At 46.7% G+C, this 19,011-nt stretch overlaps 1 protein-coding gene across 1 annotated transcript; it reads left to right on the top strand.

The window, feature by feature from the left end:
• The first annotated feature begins 415 nt into the window (after nucleotides 1-415).
• Nucleotides 416-12,564, top strand: HEATR3 (HEAT repeat containing 3). Its single transcript, XM_072980887.2, has 15 exons — nucleotides 416-661; nucleotides 2,284-2,456; nucleotides 3,755-3,842; nucleotides 4,226-4,338; nucleotides 5,214-5,323; nucleotides 6,292-6,432; nucleotides 7,169-7,452; nucleotides 7,990-8,080; nucleotides 8,848-9,002; nucleotides 9,265-9,347; nucleotides 9,670-9,806; nucleotides 10,497-10,585; nucleotides 10,728-10,871; nucleotides 10,978-11,154; nucleotides 12,097-12,564. The coding sequence occupies exons 1-15, from the start codon at nucleotides 494-496 to the stop codon at nucleotides 12,211-12,213; spliced, it is 2,070 nt and encodes a 689-aa protein (XP_072836988.2). The 5' UTR covers nucleotides 416-493; the 3' UTR covers nucleotides 12,214-12,564.
• Nucleotides 12,565-19,011: the final 6,447 nt, after the last annotated feature.

The raw sequence follows: 19,011 nt of genomic DNA on the forward strand, positions 1-19,011 counted from the left end.
CCTGGTAATACTGTATCACAATTGTAATTCTATTCTTTGTGATTTTATACATGTTATATTGATGTGTTTTTATCGATGTAAGCCGCCCCGAGTAGACATAGTCTAGAGGGGCGGGGTAAAAATCTAATTAAATAAATAAATAAATAAATAAATAAATAAATATGTCCCCCCCCTCCAGGCCTGCACCGGCCTGGCCACCTCCAGGCGGGAGAGGGGGGGCTCCCTTTTCCGAGCCGGTCCATCTCTCCCCCCACCCCCGCTTCTCCTCCTCCTCCTCCTCCTGCCTCCTCTCCCTCCCGCCAGGGGGAGGCCCGATCCCGGAGCCACCGAAGCCGGCGCGCGCTCCGCCTCCCCCGTCCGCCCGCCCGCCCCACGCCCATCCGGGGCGGGAGCTCTCGCTCGCTCTCCCCGCGCCTGCGCCCCAGCCGCCGCCGCCGCCGCGCACGCGGGAGGCTGCTCGGGGAGGCGGAGGAAGGGCGGGCGGGCGGCCGTCATGGGCAAGAGCCGGGCCAAGCGGTTCCGCCGGGCGCCCTTTTCCCCGACCGGCAGCCGGAGCGAGAAGCCGCCCGAGGCCGGGGCCGCCGATGAAGGAGGAGGAGGAAGAGCGGGCGGCGGGGACAGCGAAGGCGGCTCTTCCGCGGCCGCGGAGCTGCTGGAGAAAGTAAGCCCTCGGGGGGGGGGGAGGAGAGGCGGGAAGGCTTCTGTGCCGGACTTTTTTTCTTGCAGGGTTCATTCGTACTTGTTTGTCCATTGCTTTGGGAGGGAGGGGCAGAGAGCTCTGTAACAGCCTTGCAAAAGCGTGATCATCATCATCATCATCATCATTTTAAAACAGCAGAGCTGGAAAGGGACCCTCTGGATCACGGAGTCCAGCCCTTGCCAAGGAAGCCCAGTGGGGGAATCGAACCCCCCAAAACCTCCGGCTCCGCAGCCAGAGGCCGGCTTAAACCCCAAACCCCTGGGGTTGGATAGGAGAGCCAGATTCTCTAAACCGGGCGCGGTGCTTGATTCAGGCGCTCCTCCGAAGCCAGACGGGGTTCAATTCACAGACAACATCCCCCCCCCCAAAAAAAAATACCTGTATGTTCTTTATTGACTTCCTTGGGTTGGTTCGTCTGCCTAGGAAGCAAAGGTGCACTCCACTCCAGTCGTGCTTTCTTAGCCCACGAGTACCCCCTACCTGTGAGTAAACCTATTGGGAGGCGGTTCCCTTTACTGCCCTTGGGGTGAAGCCCCCTAATAGGTGCAAACGCTTATCAGCTGTAAAATATAAGATCTTACGCCTCCGGCCACCTTTTCTACCAAGGTGTCGTTAGCCGTTGGAGTGTGAGATGAAGGCTTGGGAATTCCTTGTTCAAATGGCCCCTCCTCGGCCGCAGGTGATCTTGAACTTGCTCACAAGGTGGTTGTTTTAAGGATAAGGGGGGGGGGGGAAGAGAGTTATAGTCTCGCTGATAAATCTGGAGCTCTTTCACATGAGCTTTGTGCAAAGCTGGGGTCTGTTGAGATCCCAAGCTTGGTAGGTCGAAGTTTCAACCTTGGTTCTCAAATTCCCCCCCCCCCCCCGGTTTGATTTCCCGCTCTGTCTCCCGGGACGAAAGCCAGCCTGGATAGCCTTGGACAAACTGCATAGTCTCTGGAGTGGCCCCAGAAGAAGAGGATAAATAAAGCATTGTTGAGGACCATCTGCCTCGGTAAACCCTTCAGGCACAACCGACTTGGTGGCGTGCGATCCTTGTTAGGATTATCGCAGAGAAGGTGGAGCACGTTTGTCGTCTGCTGCTCCTGAGGTCAGTCTCTGAACCAACGGATCTAGACGACGAAATAAGAGAGATGTTCCAACTAAATTTTAGGAGGAGTCCATGAGAACTGGCGCAGTTGCCTTGAAAGTGGGTGGATTCTCCTTCGCCAAAGGATTGTTGGCTGTTTGCTAGGGATGCTTTAACTGTTGGCTCTCCTTCCTTGGTAAGATAACAGGAGTGGTTCCCAACCTTGAGTTGCCCAAGTATTCTTGGACCGTAATTTCCAGACAGACGCCTTCACCATCAGCGGTGCTGCCTGGAGGTTTCTGGGAGTTGCAGTTCAAGAAGACTTGGGTTGACCGAAGGTTGGAAACTTGGTGATCACCGGAGAGCTTCCAACTCTACCGTTCTGTCATTTTGTAGCGAGGAGCAAAGGGATTGTGATTCTGCGACCCAGAGCATCATCTGCGTGCCCGACTGGTGTAACCTCCTCATTCTGGCTTTCTAATCTCTCCCTCCCTCCCTCTCTGCCTCTCTTTAGCTCCAGCACCCCAGCGCTGACGTGAGAGAATTTGCCTGCGCCAGCATTTCCAAAGTCTTGCAGCAGAAGCAAACAATCCCCGCTTTTGTGCAAAGAGATGTCGTCCGGTGTTTGGGTCCGATGCTGCTGGATGCGAGCCTCGCCGTTCGAGAAACTGCAACGGGAGCTCTCCGGTGAGTTTAAAAAAAGGGGGGGGGGCAAAGCAGACTGGAGGAAGGAAATGTTTCAGAAGACCCTGTTCTGTCCCAGAGTCTTCAGCTAACACGTCCCCCGTATCTTGCATGCTGCTTTTGGCTGGGAAAGCATGAGGAGGCAAGAGTTATCTTCCCAGATCAAACCAAAAAGTCCACCTATTTGATTCCGGAGATGGCGAAAATCACATTTTTAGGGAGTTGGGCTATGACACTACCGAGTATGGCCAATAATTTCTCCCTCTGGAGGGAGATTGTCACTTATTCCCTCTCTGGCCCAGTTTTACACAACTGCCAATATATTTTGAATGACAACTCATATCATTTCTCATCCCTCTTTCCCACTGGACATGCTAGCACACACAGAGGCATGCAACATATCTCCTTTTCATTCTCTGTTCTTTGCCCTAACGTCTTGTTTATGAGATTTAAAGCTGAAGGCCAGATACACATTATTATTATTTTGGAGAGGCTTGTTGGCAACCATGCCAAACCATAATTTAAATATCCAGAGCTTGGGAAGATACAGTCATGCCCTGCTTAACGATTACCCTATATAATGATGAATCCGCTTCACGATGATGTTTTTGCAATCACAATTGCGATTGCGATACGATGTTTTAATGGAGTTTTTTTTGCTTTGCGACAATCGGTTCCCTGCTTCGGGAACCGATTCTTCGCATTATGACGATCAAAACAGCTGATCGTTGGGGTTTCAAAATGGCCACTGGCTGCTCAAAATGGCTCCCCGCTGTGTTTTTGGACGGATTCCCTGCTTTATAGGCACCGAAAATGGCCACCCCTATGGAGGATCTTCGCTGGACGGTGAGTTTTTCAGCCCATTGGAACACATTGAACAGCTTTCAGTGTGTTTCAATGGGCTTTTTTATTTTGCTTTACGACGTTTTCGCTCTACAGCGATTCGCTGGAACGAATTAACGTCGTCAAGCGAGGCACCACTGTAATTTTCAGTTGTACTCAAACTCCCAGGCCACGCTGGCTGGGGAATTCCAAAAGCTGTCATCCGAAGAAGTTATTTTCCAAGTTCTGTAAATATTAAGAGTCTTTAGTTTTACCAACAGTTTTGCACCACCCAAGGGAAATATGTCTGTTTTTCAAATCATTTAAGGGGCTTGTCCCAGTTTTAGTTACAGTTCTCCATCATGCCTGTAATTGCTAATTTTGTGATTACTGATTCTGAAGGTAAATATGATGCTACGTTTAGGGGAGAAAGCACACACACAAAGCTTCTCATCAGAAGATTTTTTGTTTTCTTACAGAAACCTCAGCGCTTGTGGAGGGTTTGAGGTGTGCGATGACATGGTGACCAAAGATGTCATGACCCCCCTGGTAGCTTTATTGAAAGAGGTACGTAGCGTAGTGCTTAAAAAGCTGAGCGGAGAATCAAGAGGATCTTGGTTTGAATCCGGCCCATGTCACCTTTGGTGTAAAAGCACCTGTGGAGCTGTCGCCCTAGGAACCAAAACTAAATTCACTGCATGGACGGCGCCAGCAACCAAACGGGGAGTTATTTTTGGCATTATTTGAAGTTCTGGTTTGTGAAACAAGCCTGCCCTTGGAGGCTTGGAAAGAGAGACCCCGCCTTGCCTAGATGAGTGACACCACTGGCGTGCCGCTCTTAGGGAAATCTGCCGCTTACTGGCATTTTAACCATCAGGTGTGCTCTGATTCATCCTGATTTGTTCTTGTTTCCTTCCACCACTTGTGCTAATATATATATATAAAATCAGTGCCGGGCAGGGCTTGAGGAAAGCAACGGTTCTCTGAAAGAAGCCAAAGACACCAACAAGAACTACTTTGAAAATATCGCCTACGAGGCGGTCAACCTGCTTTGGAATGTCTGGTAAGCTACAGCTTCCTTCCCTCCTTCCTTCCTTCTCTCTGTCTATCCTTCTATCCTTCCTCCCTCCCTCTTCCCTTTCTTCCTTCCCTCCCTCCTTCCTTCTCTCTGTCTATCCTTCCCTCCCTCCCTACATTTTAATAGCATTTGTACCACTGTTCATTTAATAAAAAACCTATCAAAGCACTTTTTGGGTGATGATGATAGTGGCTAAAGACCCGTCTTTGAAATGACTCTATAATATAGCATTTTGTTACTACTGTAACTGTTGTGGCTCTGTCCTATGGTAACGCAAAGCCAAGTGTGCTGCTTATAGACCGCCCCATAGCACTTAAAGGACTCTCTGGGTGGTTTACAGCATCGTTATTGCAGGCGACGCATTGCCCCTTTCCCCAGCAAGCTGGGTGCTGAATTTACCAACCTTGGAAAGGTGGAAGGCTAAGTCACCCTGGAGCCAGCTACCTGAATCCATCAGGATCAGACTCGGATCGTGAACAGAGTCTGGACTTCAGTCCTGCAGTTTAACTTCTGTGCTACGAGGCTCCTAAAGTGGAACCTTTATTGTACGTCTCCCTCCCTCCCTCTTCTCCAAAAATATAAGAAACAATAGGTGGAATCTTGTTGGCCTTCACACTAGATATACGAAACCCGCTGTGGCTAAATGCCGCTAATTGAGGAGGTGCTGGGGCACACCTTGGTTGCTCAGGCAGGCAGGCAGGCAGGTGCCTGAGACACATTCCAATGTATCAGTTCGCCCTACTAAGTGGCCTCCATGTTACACCAACACTGATAGCCTTCTGCCCTCTAAATCCTAAACAGATCTTTCGATGGACATGTGTGGGTCCGTTTGCTAAAAATTCCTTTTGCTCAACTTTTAGCGAGTGCAACAGCACGGCAGTGTCTATATTCAACAGAGAAGGCTGCCTGGAAATCCTGCTGCAGTATCTGAAGAGATTTCATACAAGTGTGGACCTTGCTATTGTAGTGGGTAAGTCGAGGGAAATGACCGATAGCCCCCCCTTTTCTTCCCAGGGTAACTGACCACACACCCCCGGCCTTACCCGGCATTTCTGACTGGGAGGGAGCTGTCTGTTAAATCTGCCAGCCACAGCAGTCTATAAACTAAATACTTGGCAATTCGGGTGGTGGTGGTTTCATAAATGGGTGTCCTGCTTTTACTGTGTTTTCCAAACATTGCAGATTGGCATATGGGGAGGGGGGAATTGAAACACAGCCACCGTGTTGTACAAGCAACCTTATTATCAAATCAAACAACTCCAGAGCTGAAAACAGTGTGAGACAATAAATAGTGATAATAATCATGTGCTGTCAAGTCAAATCTGACTTCTGGCAATCCTTTTCAGGGGTTTGCAGGTAGAGAAGAGTCGGAAGTGGTTTACCATCCCCTTCCTCTAGGGGGCACCCTGGGAGTGGGCAGCTTGCCCAAGGCCACCCAGGCTGGCTCTCTTCGCCAGAGGCCCAGTGGGGAATTGAACTTCTGGCTCTGCAGCCAGAGACCTAAACCACTGAGCTATCCAGCCAGCGGGATGATAAACAGCCACACCAATAACAATACTTTTGAAAAAAAGCAGGCGAATAGGAGTCTCTGTGCCAGTGTCTCACACCAAACCCATGTTACTGGCATCCATAAGTGGGGCCTAGATTGGAAAAGCCCCTCAGTTTCCTCTCCGAATGTGGGGTCTGGAGGATCTTAATGCCCACTCCTTTGGAGAACGGCAGCCTTTGCCCTGGTGGGCCAACGATAGTGGGCAGGACTCCTCAGGGAGGCTGCAGGTTGCTGATCAGCATCTTCGAGAACTGAGCCCACCTGCAGTTTGAGGTCTTCCGCCAAGGCCCGAGGGCCTGTCCCGTCACCACAGCAAGAACCCTCTGCCCTAGTGCTGAAAACAGTGGGCAGGATTTGAAGGCCCTCTGTTGTTTCTCCGGTCTCCCCAGCGTCCTGTTTACAGGCCGTCACAGAAGAGAACCCGGATCTGCTTTCTGCCTTTGGCGCGTCAGAGCATCAGGTGCTGGAAACCGTCATGGCGTCATCGGAGAAAGCAATGGAGCACATCCTTCTGCGGACGCTGGTGGCAGGTAGGGTTTCATGCTGCGTTCGGGGTATCGAGCAATACAGAATAAGTCTCCCACGTAGATGTCAGGCTGATTCTCTGCCATCTTGAAGTAGACCCTCTTGGAAACTCTGGCCGCATTTCGGTCTGTAAGCACATTCTTTCTCTTTCTTACTTTTTAACCTTTGTATCCTGCCTTTTCTCCAGTGAGAGCAAGGCAGCCTATACAACGCTCCTCCTTCCGGCTTGCTCCTTCTAACACCCCTTTGGAGGTAGATCAGATGGTGACAGTGTTACTGGCCCAGGTTCATGTCGTGAGCTTCACGCCCGAATGGACCTTTGAACCCCAGGTCTTCCGGGTCACAGTTTCAAAGAGGTGTAAACCATCTCATGCCATCTGTATCTTCCATTTCTGTGTTTTAGTTAACGTGGAATTGAGATGACATTCTTAACCTGTGCTTATGCTTGCTAGGTCCTTAAAGCACTTGTTGGAAAATGGAGGCGTCATATAAATAAATAAGTTGACGGTGTGCCCGGGTAAATGTGCCCAAGGGTGTGTGTAAGGATCGAACTGGCAAAAAAAAAAAAAAAAAGGAAGAAATGTGATACCTTAAAGACCAACTTCTATATTTTAATGTGAGCTTTTGTGGACAAGAGCGGATCAAGCTAGCCACTGCATCTTCTGTGTTGCCCTGCCATGTTACGACGTCAGAGGCTTGAAGGCTGACTGACCTCTGTCTTTAATCTCCTTTTTACTAAAGGTGTCACCTGGAATATAAAGAGCACCTTGCCTGCTGGCAGCCAGGCAAGTACCGTGAACGCCATTCTGAAGATTTTTTCAGAATGTTTAGCTATCGACGCAGGCGAGACCATTATTTCAATGAAGGAAGCGGAAGCCGAACGGTTGAAAAGCTCAGCCCAGTTGGATGCAGAAGAGCACCAAGGCAACGGTGAGAACTCGGTGCTTAATGAAGAAGAGGAGATGGAGGAGGACGTGCCTAAAGACATAGTCAAACGGGAAAACGACGTGTCGGATCTCCTCCCAGTAAGTGACGCTGCATATTTCAGACCAGGTTGGTAGAAAATGATTTCTGCTCTGGAGGTTAGAACTTGTAACTCTAGAAAGGGTTGCGGCTTGTTACTCTAGGAAGAGTTACAACTTGTTACTCTAAGGAAGAGTCACAACTCGTTAGCCTGGACCCCCCCCCCTCCCCGTCCAGCACCAGAAAATGGACACCAGAGCATGAGTGCTGTAGTGAAACAGCGCTAAACGGGACAGCGCTATACAAGATACTACTGTACTCAGATGGGCAATTCTAAATATTTCCTCATAATTCTTTCCAACTAGGCCCAGCCCATTACGGAAAGATTTCATACCTGGGATAGCCCGCCTCGGTGTAGGTGGGATATTCCGGGTGACTCCTAAGCATCTCCAGTCAAAAAAGGGCCCTAGTAACAGATAATGGGAAAGATTAACAGAGACTTTGAAAACTGCGGCCTTTCTGGAGTGGGCAAAACTAGTCTGGATGGGCCAGCAGTTGAATCCGGCATAAGGAAGATTCTTACACCCTTTGCTTTGTAGAACAGCAACCAGGAAGTGAAACAGGCGACGGCTTTGCTTCTGGCTCAGCAGACTGCTCTGGAAGTCATCGTGAATATGTGCTGCAATGAAGGTCGGTGTGGCTGTTTTGTTCATCTGGTGCTAGCAAGAGCTTAGTAAGATTACCTTTTTTGATCTACAGCTCCCAGAATCTCCCAGCTAACCATTAATTCTAATTACTTCACCAAATTACAATCTCGTGATTCTGTAGGCGGCAGGCATGGCAATTAAAGTGGTAATCAAACTGCTGTAATGCTTGAGTGGGAGGTACACACACACACACACACGCACTGGCCAGAATCCTCTTGGGTTTCTGGCCAGCACAAACCCAGAGTGGCGTCCTTAGCACGTGATAGTGGCCGCTGGCTGTCACGCCCTCGGACCTACCCATTCCCCCAGTCACACACTCGGTTGTGCCCCCCGGGGGTGAGACAGCCAGCTGGAAAACGGCCAAAATCAGTGACCCCATTTCCCTTGTAGAAGGCGGTAGCCGGGTGAGTCTTGGCAAGCATTATAAGTGAAAACAATTTTTAAAGAAAGTTTAAATAAAGAAGAGAAAAATGTAAGGGAAAATTTTTCTCTTAAGTGCATAGTATTTTGCAATTGGATTCCGGCTAATTTCTCGTAGTGAGTAGCTGGAACAATCGGTTACGTTTTTTGTTGTTCCCCCTCAACTCCCCTTCCCTTCTTCTGTTGTTTCTTTCTACCATGTGAAAGTCGAAACAGCAGACTCAATGGTGTATTGCACCCAGAAATACAGTCCCGACAATAACAATTTAAAAGGAGCTGTGGTGATTCTGAGTTCCTAGAATTTCGGCTGACTGGATTCTGTTTTCCCAGATCCTTCCGATGACGAGTGGGAGGAATTATCCAGCAGCGATGAAAGCGATACCTTTACCGAAAACAACCTTGAGGAAGAGGGGAAGCTGCTGTCTCCCCTGTGCCTGTCGGCGGAGGTTCACACAGCCCTCATGAACCACCTTGTGCCGAAGAAGGTAGAACCCCACTGTCATCCCGTAATTTGGGGTGGACTGTATCCATTTTGAAGCCTGCAGGTCCTTCTGGATATCTCCCTTGTGCGGGAGGGAGAAAGGCCTGCCTGGCCTTTTAGTTTTCCTAAACTAGAAATAGATCTCTACTCACCATCTTTTGCTAGAAGTCTTTTACTTCTTAAAATGCACACCCATGGTCAATGAAATAAGAATCGTAACAATCATAATGATGTGATGACGTGGAATTGCTCCTTTTCCTCCCTAGATACTTGAAAAAACAGCTTTCCCCAACGGTATTGCTGTTGACATCTGTACTCACCATTCTGCTTGGAAGCCACTGGTTAAAAAGTAGGTGTTCGCTCATTTGCCTCATGTTTTTTAATGTGGGTGGAGGCGGTGGGTCGTTGCATCAGTGGTAGAGCACCTTGTTTGCACACAGAACGCCCCAGATTCAGACCCAGGGATCCCCAGGTGGGGCAGGAAAGAGCCTGCCTGAAACCTTCAAAAGAAGCTGCCAGTCAGAGTGGACACTATTTGGCTGTATGGATCAGTGGTCTGACTCAGTGCACGGCAGCTGTTTATGGTGGCACAGTTCCTGTTTGCATCCTTGATGGGCTTAGTGTGGATGGTTTACGGCACTCGACAGGATGTCCTGTTCTGGCTGTTCCAGGTTGAACATGGTTCAGTACAGAGCCCTCACCTGCCTCCACAACATCCTGCTGGTGTCCGACATGGACTGTCTCGGGGGAGCATCCGTGCTTCAGTCACTCTCACAGCACCTGTCCCAGTTGATTTTTTCTCAGCCTGGTGAGTATTTGAGGACATTTCATGCTGGGTTCCCCCAGCGTCTGCCTTCTCCCTACCCCTTCATTCCTGCTTGGGGCTAAACCTTAGCTGTAGCCAATCAAGCAGGCTTATCTCCGATCTCTGAAAGAACAGAGGATTTACAAGTTCCTGCTGCAATGAGGAAGTAACAGGGAGAGGTGGCTTACAATTTGAGGTTTGGCTGCAGAGGGTGGGAGGGAGGGGTGGTACTCTGCTCATTACCCCAGGATTTTCACTTTTAACCCATTTGGGGTAATTTACCCGTTCCCCGACCACTGCTGTAGAGAGATACTTTAGCTGTTCATGGCGATGGACGAGGTTCCAGTTTTTTTGCCTTTCCATGGAGCAGGTCTTGGCAAACTCTGTTCCCTCAGTAAGGAGGATTCCAGGAAGTGTGACAGTGACCATTAGAACGACCTTGTTGGTGGTGGTGTTTTTGCTAAGAGCAGTTAAATTATCCTTAACAAGCATTTGCTGGAGGGTTAGGAGGTGGGTCCAGATTGCAGGAGTGAACGAGCAAACCCTGAATTTCTGGAAGGCAAGGGGTCTGAAAACCGAAACACATTTCAGCCTGGTCCAATGTGTCCATTCTCATTAAAACTGGTGTCTTGAACGCTGCATGAATTTAGTGTTTTTATTTTTTTAAAAAAAACTATTTTTACTTTTGATCAGAATTTTCAAAAGAGGTGGAGTTTCTGGAAGCAGTAACCAGTGCCTTGAGAGCTCTTTTGCAAAAGTTGGCGTCCAATAACATACCGCAGGTGAGATGATTGGCTCCTCCACCCTGTTCTCCCCCAAATTAATTTATGGCAAAATATCCACTAAGCTTAAGGATTCCACTTTCTCCCTCCCTCCCTTCCCTGGCTATTGTTCCTTCCCTTTTTCAAACCTTGTTTTACACAGTGCCTGACCCCTGAGCAGCTCATGACGTTGTGCGAAGCCGGAATTCACAGCAGCAACATCAGCGTCCGTGTGAATGTCGTGAGCATCCTAGGGATCGCAGGTAGCGTTCTTGCGAAAGTGGAGGACACGGTGGAAACGCTAAAGGTAAAACTTGGATGGCCCCTCTCTCTTTGAGCCTTTAGCCGCCACTGTGGTATCTGAAAGACCGCTGAGCTGCTTTGTGGCATGTGTTACTTTTGTGTCCTTCCAGATGATCGGGAAATTCCTCCTTGACGTTGCAACCAAAGACCCTTCCCTCGTGGTCGTTGGAGAAGCCCTAGACGCCCTCTTCGATGTTTTCGCCGACGGCAGGGAAGCCGAAAGAGCAGCCGAGCAAATAAAACTGCTCCATGTACTTAAGGAATTCCAGCCCGTTTTCAAATCGCGGGTGAGCATATTGGATCAATATGAGAGGGGGGAACGTTAAGGGGCTTGGAAAGCTTGTGAAGGTGTCAGGAGGCAAAGCCAGCTCTTGACTAGAGATGGGCACGAATCGCCAGGTTGGTGGTTCGTTTGTCAGCCAAACCACAGTTCAGTGCCCTTCCACCCTCCAGGAGCCTTCCCTAATCCTGAGTGTTACACATGCTGATGGAAATTTGTGTAAATTACTCAGTTTTGCACAAGTTAATGAGAAGGACGGAACAACCCCTGAACAATTTTCTTTGGTTTGTATTCAAAGATTGTTTTTTTTTTTCATAGTTGTCATTTATTCTCTCTCTCTCTCTTTGACACCTGCAAAACCAGGGAAATAAGTACTACAAAGCCCATTGTCCTCACATGGGCGGTGGGGGGAATGGCTGTGCCTTTCTGGAACAAAAATATCATTCTGCAAAGAAAGCAAAATAAATATAAATTAGTTTGTGCTGGAATCTAGTGGCTGAAATCCAGTAGTAGCCACTGGAGGAGGGCCACTGAATCCATTGCACTTACAGGGGAGCTGGCTTGCCAAATTCCCTCTGATTCAATGGTCCTACTCTAGTTACTTCTGGCTTTCAGCCCACAAAACGCTTGGCCATGCATGGGGCTGGGTGTAACCAACACCTCGACAGAAATACCACAGCGTCTGCAGTTTGAACTTTATCCATATAAGTACTGATCAGGATACTGGCCTGAATCAATGATTCTGTAGCTAGTCAGCACTGATTGGACGTTCTGTGCATCCATCTGTTCTGATTTGGGCTAGCAGTTGGATTTAGGCATTTGAGAGCATTTCACCCTTTTTGGAACAAAACAGTTCCCTTAATTGGGTGTTTTGGGCTCTTATCTCTTGCAGAAGGTCTTAAGGGTGTACGGATTCCACCACACACTTTTTTTATTTTAAATTTTGCAGATGCGGAAAGAAGGGAAAGGGTGCTACAGCATCGACCAGCTATGTGTGCTTGACAATGTAAAACTGAATTTAAGAAGATTTATAGCCTATCAAGAGACACTGGAGAGGAAAAAATGACGTTTGACTCCTAAAAAGAACGTAAAACTATTTTTTTAATTATTATTTTTGTTAAATATTTTAGGAACGAATAGCACCTTGCAGTGAGTGGTGGTAGAAGGAGGAGGGGTGGTGGGTTTGCTTTGGACTTCACCATTCTTATTGATAAGGAATGGGGAAAGTGGGGGGTGGGGAGAGATTTCTTCCAGTTAATAAACAGAATTGGAAATTAAAGCTGATTCAGGATTTGTCCACGCCAGGCGTTGCCTTACGTCAAGACTGGAAATGTATTGGGAACTCTTAGGAGGTACAATCTTCTAAGCACAAGGCTGCCTGATACTGAATAAATATTATGAATATTGGATGAAAGCATGAGGTTTCCAGGTGGCGAGAATTTTTCTTCCTTTTGAAGCCATATCGCAGATATAATGGTCTAAGCCAGTGACCGGGGGGTGGGGAGTAGCGATCTGGAAACTTATGGCTCATGTGCCCGCAGAAAGGGCTTTGCGTGGGAGCTGTGGCACGCGTGCCATAGGTTCGCCATCACTGGCTTAGACATTGGCACTCTTCCACAACCACAGCTAGGCCTCTGTCCGAGACGAAACACCTGCAAAACCTGGGAAATAAGCACTATAAAACCCATTATCCTCAAATGGTGGGGGGAATCTGTGCCTTTCTGGAACAAAACTATCATTCTGCAAAGAAAGCAAAATAAATACTAATTAGTTTGCTGCGACAACCATTATTTTTATATATAATGTGTATTAGTGTATATTAGTACACTAATACCGTGCTTGGTGGGGTGAAATTAATTGGAAAAACATACGCAAGACACAACTGATATTGCTGTGAAGTCAACCCCATTGGTTCAGTGCTGGTACCGGCTCTGCACCATCCACATTGGCTCCCCACCTTGTTAAAAAAAAACATACGAGAGTGCTTTGGACTCCTGGCATCCTCTTTGGAATATTTATGGGGTTCTTCAGGGCTGGGATACCCGTATAATCAATTTGGTGTAGGGGGGGGGGGAAGAATCAGGTTTCATGGGCCGCTGGCCTTTTCTAGACTGCCCGGGATTTTTCATGTCTTGGCTGCATAAAAGATAGATGGCCATCGACTGCTTCTGCTGAGCAGTGGCAACAGGTGTATACGTGGCTGCACTACAGAACTGCCCATGCCTGCCACCTTGAAATGTGTTTGCTGAACGGTTGGGGGGGGGGAGGGAAGAAAATTGCAGATGGCACAGAACCCGTTCCTTTTTATCTCAGCTCGATCGAGCGGCTTGAAACTGAGAGTTAATGCAGAAGTCAGAAATTTCCAGGGAGATCAGTGTTCGTCAGTGGTCTGGTGGAGCAAAACGGGTGAAGTCTTGTGCCGCTTTGAAGATGCCAGGTTTTACTTGGCATAGGCTTTTACGGACCGAGTCTAGAGGACCGTCGACAAGTAAAGCTCACTAAATCCTTCAAGTGCCACTTCTGGGCTACAGGCCGCGCCGGATAACACTCTGGTCGTCTTTCAGCGCCATGTGATCGGGTTGGTTTTGCTGCGAGCATCCGAAAAAGTGGCCCGGCGAAGCCACAAGAGGGATGTGGCATCTTTTGATTTAGCGTGGATGAAGAAGGTCAGGAAGCAAGGCACTATGGCTGGAGGAAAGAAGTTTGGATTGCACGGGGAACCAAGATAGATCAGTTCTGCATTCAGCTTATGGAGGCCAAAAATATGGATGGCCTTGAATGATTAATTCCTTTTTGTTCTGTCCTCAGCCTTTTGGTTTTACATGAGGTTGCTTTGAAATTTTTTTTTAAAGTTCATATATAATTTGGCTGGGTGGCCCTTTTGGCCAGAAAAGTGTTTTCGTAACTATTTAAATAAAGAATTTTTTTAAAAAGGAGAAACTATTTCAGATTTACCTTCTACTTCCGCTCACATCTTGGTCAGTGGAGGAACAGCTTTGTACGGGTTGCTTTTATCAAACCAACAACTGGTGTAGCACACTGGGTAGAGTGTGTCTGCTAACAGCTGACAGGCATGTTCAATGCGTGTGCACGTTCGGACACTCCATGTGATGAAGAATTTAATGGCTTTGGGGTGATGAAAACTAAAATGTTGCTCTGAACCAGGCATTACTGGAATCTCTGCACCCCAAAATGATACCCTTCATCTTTCGTTTTTTGAGCGAGATGGTAAAATAACCTTCTAAATATGCCAATACCTATGTAACAAGGATTGTGTTCTTATTACCTAGAAGATGATACAGTATAATATATCAAAGCAAGCTTTTATTTGCCTACTCCTCAATGTTTTTCACCAAATGAATAATTATTATCCGTGCATTGTATGGCTGTGTTTTCCACCCAACACACAGCTTTATGGATGGTGGTTTTTTTTCTCTTTTTATAGAAAAGACCAGTGATTCCCAGACTTGAATTGCCAGATGTTCTTGGACTACAACTCCCAGAAGCCCTTGCCAGCCCAGCTGCTGGTGAAGGCTTCTGGGAATTGCAGTCCAAAAACACCTGGGCTACCCAAGATGGGGCACCCACTGGAGAACACTTAATCAGTTGCTTAAAACAGAGAGTTTTAACGACCACATTGAAGACACCGTTATTTTTGTACTGGAATAGACATTTTAAAAATAGATGCATTTCTATCAAAATACATTTATTGGGTCCTTGGGAGGATCCAGTTTAGTGAAATCCGAAAGTACCTCTTTTCAAAGATATACGCGGGTTGGCCCCTATGCATACATCTAAGTATTCTGTACATGTAGATAGTAGTCAGATACACAAATGAAACTTCTACAGGGGGGATGTGAGTTTTAGTTCAATGTCCATGGCAAATAGCGGGTTGGGGAAGGCTGTCTTTAAATCTTTTGACATATTATTCCGTTAATTTTTTTTTTTTTTTAAAAGGGAATTGAAGGAAGGTGAAAGATGTTGCATCCGTTACTCAGTTTCAGACAGCTGTCAGTCGTGTGGGTTTCAAAGCAAAGCTTCTTGTTCTTAAAATCTCCCGAGCATGAGTCTTTTGGCGGCTTATAAATAAAGGTATGGAAATTCATGCTGAGGATTTGCAGAAGCGCCAGCCACCTGCCTCTTCATATTTCTAAAATTGGTGTCACTTTCTTGCTGTTTGATGCAAATACAGCATAAACAATTCCTGCCTGTGGCAAATTTTGTTCATTATTATGGAAGAAAGTGTTGCATGCTTTAAAAACATGCATTAAGTAGCGCTCAGTAAATGTTTGGTCAGTTTAATCATACATACAAAGATGGAAGATGTCCGTGAGCCATTGATAACCTAAACAATTTTCACAAATCCATCCGGAATAAGGAAAACAAACTAATTTCCCCCTTCCAACAAATGCGCTTGACCCTCTTTGTTCTGTGATTCAATTTTCCATTACAGCTATAAATGTAAACCCTTTTTTGAATAACTTAGAAACCTGAAGTTATTACTATTAAAAGGGGGTAGGAAACTGTGTGTTGCGTTTTATTAATGCCATTCAGCATGCTACATCTGTATTGGGAATATTTTAAAATTAAATGTACAACTTGAGTCCCTAAAGCAAATCCAGTCTGAACCATATCTGGAGTCGAAAATGGCTATCATACTTTGGGCACATCATGTGAAGTCAGTATTCTCCTGGAAGAGTCAACAATGGAAATAATAGAAAAGACGATAATGCTGGAAAAGGTTGAAGCCAGCAGGAAAAGAGGGAAACCAAATAAGAGTTAAATTGACTCCCTAAAAATCGTTGCATTTGTGTTGTATTTGTATATGTGCACATATACAGACGCCAACATTTGCTTTCTCTTGATGTCCAGGTCAAACTGTGTGCTTAAGATTGTGTTTGTGTTTAGTCGTTTAGTCGTGTCCGACTCTTCGTGACCCCATGGACCAGAGCACGCCAGGCCCTCCTGTCTTCTACTGCCTCCCGGAGTTGTGTCAGGTTCATGTTGGTTGCTTCGCAGACACTGTCCAGCCATCTCATCCTCGGTCGTCCCCTTCTCCTCTTGCCATCACACTTTCCCAACATCAGGGTCTTTTCCAGGGAGTCTTTTCTTCTCATTAGATGGCCAAAATACTGGAGCCTCAGCTTCAGGATCTGTCCTTCCAGTGAGCACTCAGGGTTGATTTCCTTTAGAACTGATAGGTTTGTTCTCCTTGCAGTCCAGGGGATTCTCAAGAGCCTCCTCCAGCACCACAATTCAAAGGCATCAATTCTTTGGCGGTCTGCTTTCTTTATGGTCCAGCTCTCACTTCCATACATCACGACAGGAAAAACCATAGCTTTGACTATTCGGACTTTTGTTGGCAAGGTGATGTCTCTGCTTTTCAAGATGCTGTCCAGATTTGTCATCGCTTTCCTCCCAAGAAGAAGGCGCCTTTTAATTTCAGGGCTGCTGTCTCCATCTGCAGTGAGCATGGAGCCCAGGAAGATAAAATTTGACACTGCCTCCATATCTTCCCCTTCTATTTCCCAGGAGGTGATGGGACCAGTGGCCATGATCTTAGTTTTTTTGATGTTGAGTTTCAGACCGTTTTTTGCACTCTCCTCTTTCACTCTCATTACAAGGTTCTTTAATTCCTCCTCACTTTCTGCCATCAGAGTGGTATCATCTGCATATCGGAGGTTGTTGATATTTCTTCCGGCAATCTTAATTCCGGCTTGGGTTTCTTCCAGTCCAGCCTTCCGCATGATGTATTCTGCATATAAGTTAAATAAGCTGGGGGACAATATACAGCCTTGCCGTACTCCTTTCCCAATTTTGAACCACTCAGTTGTTCCATGACCAGTTCTAACTGTTGCTTCCTGTCCCACATATAGGTTTCTCAGGAGACAGATAAAGTGGTCAGGCACTCCCATTTCTTTAAGAACTTGCCATAGTTTGCTGTGGTCCACACAGTCAAAGGCTTTCGCATAGTCAATGAAGCAGAAGTAGATATTTTTCTGGAACTCTCTGGCTTTCTCCATAATCCAGCGCAAGTTAGCAATTTGGTCTCGAGTTCCTCTGCCTCTTCGGAATCCAGCTTGTACTTCTGGGAGTTCTCGGTCCACATACTGCTGAAGCCTGCCTTGGAGAATTTTGAGCATAACCTTGCTAGCGTGCGAAATGAGTGCAATTGTACGGTAGTTGGAGCATTCTTTGGCACTGCCTTTCTTTGGGATTGGGATGTAGACTGATCTTTTCCAATCCTCTGGCCACTGTTGAGTTTTCCAAACTTGCTGGCATATTGAATGTAGCACCTTAACAGCATCATCTTTCAAGATTTTAAAGAGTTCAACTGGAATGCCATCACCTCCACTGGCCTTGTTGTTAGCCAGGCTTTCTAAGGCCCACTTGACTTCGCTCTCCAGGATGTCTGGCTCAAGGTCAGCAACTACATTGTCTGGGTTGTCCGGGATATCCACATCTTTCTGATATAATTCCTCTGTGTATTCTTGCCACCTCTTCTTGACGTCTTCTGCTTCTGTTAAGTCCCTCCCATTTTTGTCTTTTATCATGTTCATCTTTGCGCAACATGTTCCTCTAATATGTCCAATTTTCCTGAACAGATCTCTGGTCTTTCCTTTTCTGTTATCTTCCTCTATTTCTTTGCATTGTTCATTTAAGAAGGCCCTCTTGTCTCTCCTTGCTATTCTTTGGAAGTCTGAATTCAAGTTTCTGTAACTTTCCCTATCTCCCTTGCATTTTGCTTCCCTTCTCCTCTCTGCTATTTCTAAGGCCTCGTTGGACAGCCACTTTGCTTTCTTGCATTTCCTTTTCTTTGGGATGGTTTTCGTTGCTGCCTCCTGGACAATGTTACGAGCCTCTATCCAAAGTTCTTCAGGCACTCTGTCCACCAGATCTAGTTCCTTAAATCTGTTCTTTACTTCCACTGTGTATTCATAAGGGATTTGGTTTAGATTATACCTGAGTGGCCCAGTGGTTTTTCCTAATCTCTTCAGTCTAAGCTTGAATTTTGCTATGAGAAGCTGATGATCAGAACCGCAGTCAGCTCCAGGTCTTGTTTTTGCTGACTGTATAGAGCTTCTCCATCTTTGGCTGCAGAGAATATAATCAATCTGATTTCGATATTGCCCGTCTGGTGATTTCCATGTATAGAGTCGCCTCTTGTGTTGTTGGAAAAGAGTGTTTGTGATGACCAGCTTATTCTCTTGACAAAACTCTATTAGCCTTTGTCCTGCTTCGTTCTGAACTCCAAGGCCAAACTTCCCTGTTGTTCCTTTTATCTCTTGGCTCCCTACTTTAGCATTCCAGTCCCCTAGAATGAGAAGAACATCTTTCTTTGGTGTCAGTTCTAGAAGGTGTTGTAAATCTTCATAGAATTGTTCAATTTCAGTCTCCTCAGCAATGCTGGTTGGTGCATAAACTTGGATTATTGTGATGTTGAATGGTCTGCCTTGGATTCGTATTGACATCATTCTATCATTTTTGAGATTGTATCCCATTACAGCTTTTCCCACTCTTTTGTTGACTATGAGGGCTACTCCATTCCTTCTACGGGATTCTTGTCCACAATAGTAGATATGATAATCATCTGAGCTGAATTCGCCCATTCCTGTCCATTTTAGTTCACTGATGCCCAGGATGTCGATGTTTATTCTTGCCATCTCCTGTTTGACCACCTCCAGCTTCCCAATGTTCATAGATCTTACATTCCAGGTTCCTATGCAGTATTTTTCTTTGCAGCATTGGATTTTCCTTTCACTTCCAGGCACGTCCACAGCTGAGCGTCCTTTCGGCTTTGGCCCAACCACTTCATTAGCTCTGGAGCTACTTGTACTTGTCCTCCGCTCTTCCTCAGTAGCAT

This window comes from Pogona vitticeps, chromosome 10 (genome assembly GCF_051106095.1).
Source record: "Pogona vitticeps strain Pit_001003342236 chromosome 10, PviZW2.1, whole genome shotgun sequence".
Taxonomy (NCBI): domain Eukaryota; kingdom Metazoa; phylum Chordata; class Lepidosauria; order Squamata; family Agamidae; genus Pogona; species Pogona vitticeps.